Genomic DNA, 2,500 nt, shown 5'->3' with positions numbered 1-2,500 from the left:
GGTAGCTGCACATCGTGCAAGAATGGAACTTAGGCTAATTTCCTAGGTGTGAATACGCATGACTGATCGTCGGTGTAAATGAACGTATTTGTTGAGAAATAAATAGAGCTAGAGATTAGGGCTGGGCGATATGGCTGAAAACTGTATCACGATATCAGTGATTTATATCGGTCGATTTCGATAATTATTGATATTTTTTATGACCCGTTTAAAATAAGGACCAGGAGAAAAATATATTAAAATATCAATATATTAAAAAAAAAAGAATAAAAAACATAGAATGTTTTATCGAACACAATTTTTATTGATATCGATCACATGTCTATCGCGATACATATCGTTATCATTTTATCGCCCAGCCCTACTACAGATAAATATCGTTCAGTCCTGATAGAGGAGCTTTGCTCTAACAATACGTTCTGTAACACTGTAACACTAACAGGACAAAAAGTACATATCAGATCAGGTGTGAAAGTCTTCACAGATCAGACGACTGACCTAGTGCTTTCTTTTTTTTTGTCAGATTTTCCACATGACCTACGACCTGGCGAGTGCAGTGGTAAGAATCTTTAACTTGATTGGGATGATGCTCTTGCTGTGTCACTGGGATGGATGTCTGCAGTTCCTGGTCCCTCTGCTCCAGGACTTTCCTCCGGATTGCTGGGTGTCACTAAACGGTATGGTTGTAAGTATTCGACCCTTTTTTATGTCTTTAATGTCTTGTTTTGATCTGTGTAGGTCTGTGTAGTTAGGGAACAGTCAGCAGAAACGATCTCTGGTCTCTTTGTCATTGCTTGAACTTAACAGATGCTTGAACTTAACAGAATGCTCAGAATGTGATATTTTAGAAGTTATTTTTCCCAAATGTCTGCATTTTATTTGCATTTATTACAAATAAGTAAAGTATCTGTGAAGTTTCTCTGTGTTTGTGTCTTTTCCCACCACTTTGTGTGTGTGTGTGTGTGTGTGTGTGTTTGTGAGAAAGTGAGTGAGTGTCAAAGTGAGTGACTGTGTGTAAGTGAGAGTGAGTGTGTGTGTGTGTGAGAGAGAGAGAGAGAGTGTGTGTGTGATTGAGAATGTCTATGTGTGTAAGTGAGTGAATGTGTGTGTGTGTGTGTGTGTGTGTGTGTGTGTGTGTGTGTGTGAGAGAGAGAGAGAGAGAGAGAGAGAGAGAGAGAGAGAGTGTGCGTGTGTGTGTGTGAGAGAGAGTGTGTGGTGTGTGAGAGAGAGAGTGTGTGTGAGTGTGAGAGAGTGTGTATAAGTGTGTGTGTGTGTATAAGTGTGTGTGTGTGTATGAGTGTGTGTGTGTGTGTGTGTGTGTGTGTGTGAGAGAGAGAGAGAGAGAGAGAGAGAGTGTGTGTGTGTGTGTGTGTGTGTGTGTGTGTGTGTGTGTGTGTGTGTGTGTGTGTGTGTGTGTGAGTGAGAGAGAGTGTGTGTGTGAGAGTGTGTAAAAGTGTGTGTGAGGGACTTCTCCTGTTTGAAGTCCTATAGGATTATAGATCATAGTTTCCAGTTTGTGTGGCTCTCACGTTCTGACCTTGTAAACATTTCCTGCAGTAAACACGCATCCAGATAGACGAGTGTTTGATTTTCCTGAGCGACGACAGACAACAAAGAGTCTTTACCGAGACTCACCGCCTGCCTTCCCAGTCACGAGCACCGATGGTTAAAGAAATGAATCGACTCTTTCTGACCAATCAGGTTCCAGAGTTCAACATCAGTGTGATGCACAAACGATACAGTATTCTGTGTGTGTAACAAACACACTGTGACTCATATTTAATCCAAGCAGTTCGAAGTGATTCACTTCTCCCATGAGTCAAGAGAGTAAACGACGAGTCAATCAAAGTGATGCCAGCCAATCACGTGTGTCTGTGAGCTCGAGTATGTGGAAGAGGGCAGATGTCGCTTGTAACACAATAATACATTTTAAAAAATTTTCAGATATTTCAGAAGATCGCGAGGAAAAAAAATGAATAATATAATGAGAAAAACATGGCCGTGTTTCAAGAATACATTTATACGATTTTGAGAAAAATGTCACAATATTGTGATAAAATAACGAATAATATTATGATTTTTTAAAATAAGTATTAAACAATAATGAAAAACTAAGTAATAAGAAGTTATTAAGAATAAAATTGATAAAATGTTGCACGTCAGTGTGTAAACAGCTGCCTCACGTTTGAGTGTAAAACTGTACGATATATCCGATCCGATCTAATCTAATCTAATCTAATCTAATCCGATCTAATCTAATCCGATCTAATCTAATCTAATCTAATCTAATCTAATCTAATCCGATCTGTATTTCAGGGTTAAAAACATTTCAGATTTGAGAAAGTGAGCTGAATGTAAGATTTGTAATTTGACCTTTAACAGAACAGGAAGTGCAGCAGAGCTAGCAGATGGCAGTACGGGATTTCTCATTACACATCACATCGGGGAGAAAGAGGGAGAGAGAGAGGGAGGGAGAGAGAGAGCACGGGAGAGAGAGAGA

General features: G+C 39.5%; 1 protein-coding gene across 2 annotated transcripts in view; it reads left to right on the top strand.

Moving 5' to 3' along the window:
• LOC113654172 (potassium/sodium hyperpolarization-activated cyclic nucleotide-gated channel 1) overlaps window positions 1-2,500 on the top strand; it is a 108,144-nt gene that overhangs the window by 57,652 nt on the left and 47,992 nt on the right. For both annotated transcript variants that reach the window (XM_027164182.2, XM_027164262.2), the window contains exon 3: window positions 524-685. In XM_027164182.2, coding sequence (XP_027019983.1) covers window positions 524-685 — 162 coding nt within the window. The remainder of the gene's footprint in view (window positions 1-523; window positions 686-2,500) is intronic.

The sequence above is a fragment of the Tachysurus fulvidraco genome, chromosome 21, assembly GCF_022655615.1.
Source record: "Tachysurus fulvidraco isolate hzauxx_2018 chromosome 21, HZAU_PFXX_2.0, whole genome shotgun sequence".
In the NCBI taxonomy this organism is placed as follows: Eukaryota; Metazoa; Chordata; class Actinopteri; order Siluriformes; family Bagridae; genus Tachysurus; species Tachysurus fulvidraco.
The sequence above is the reverse complement of the archived record's forward strand: the minus strand, read 5'-3'. Positions and strand labels throughout refer to the sequence as shown.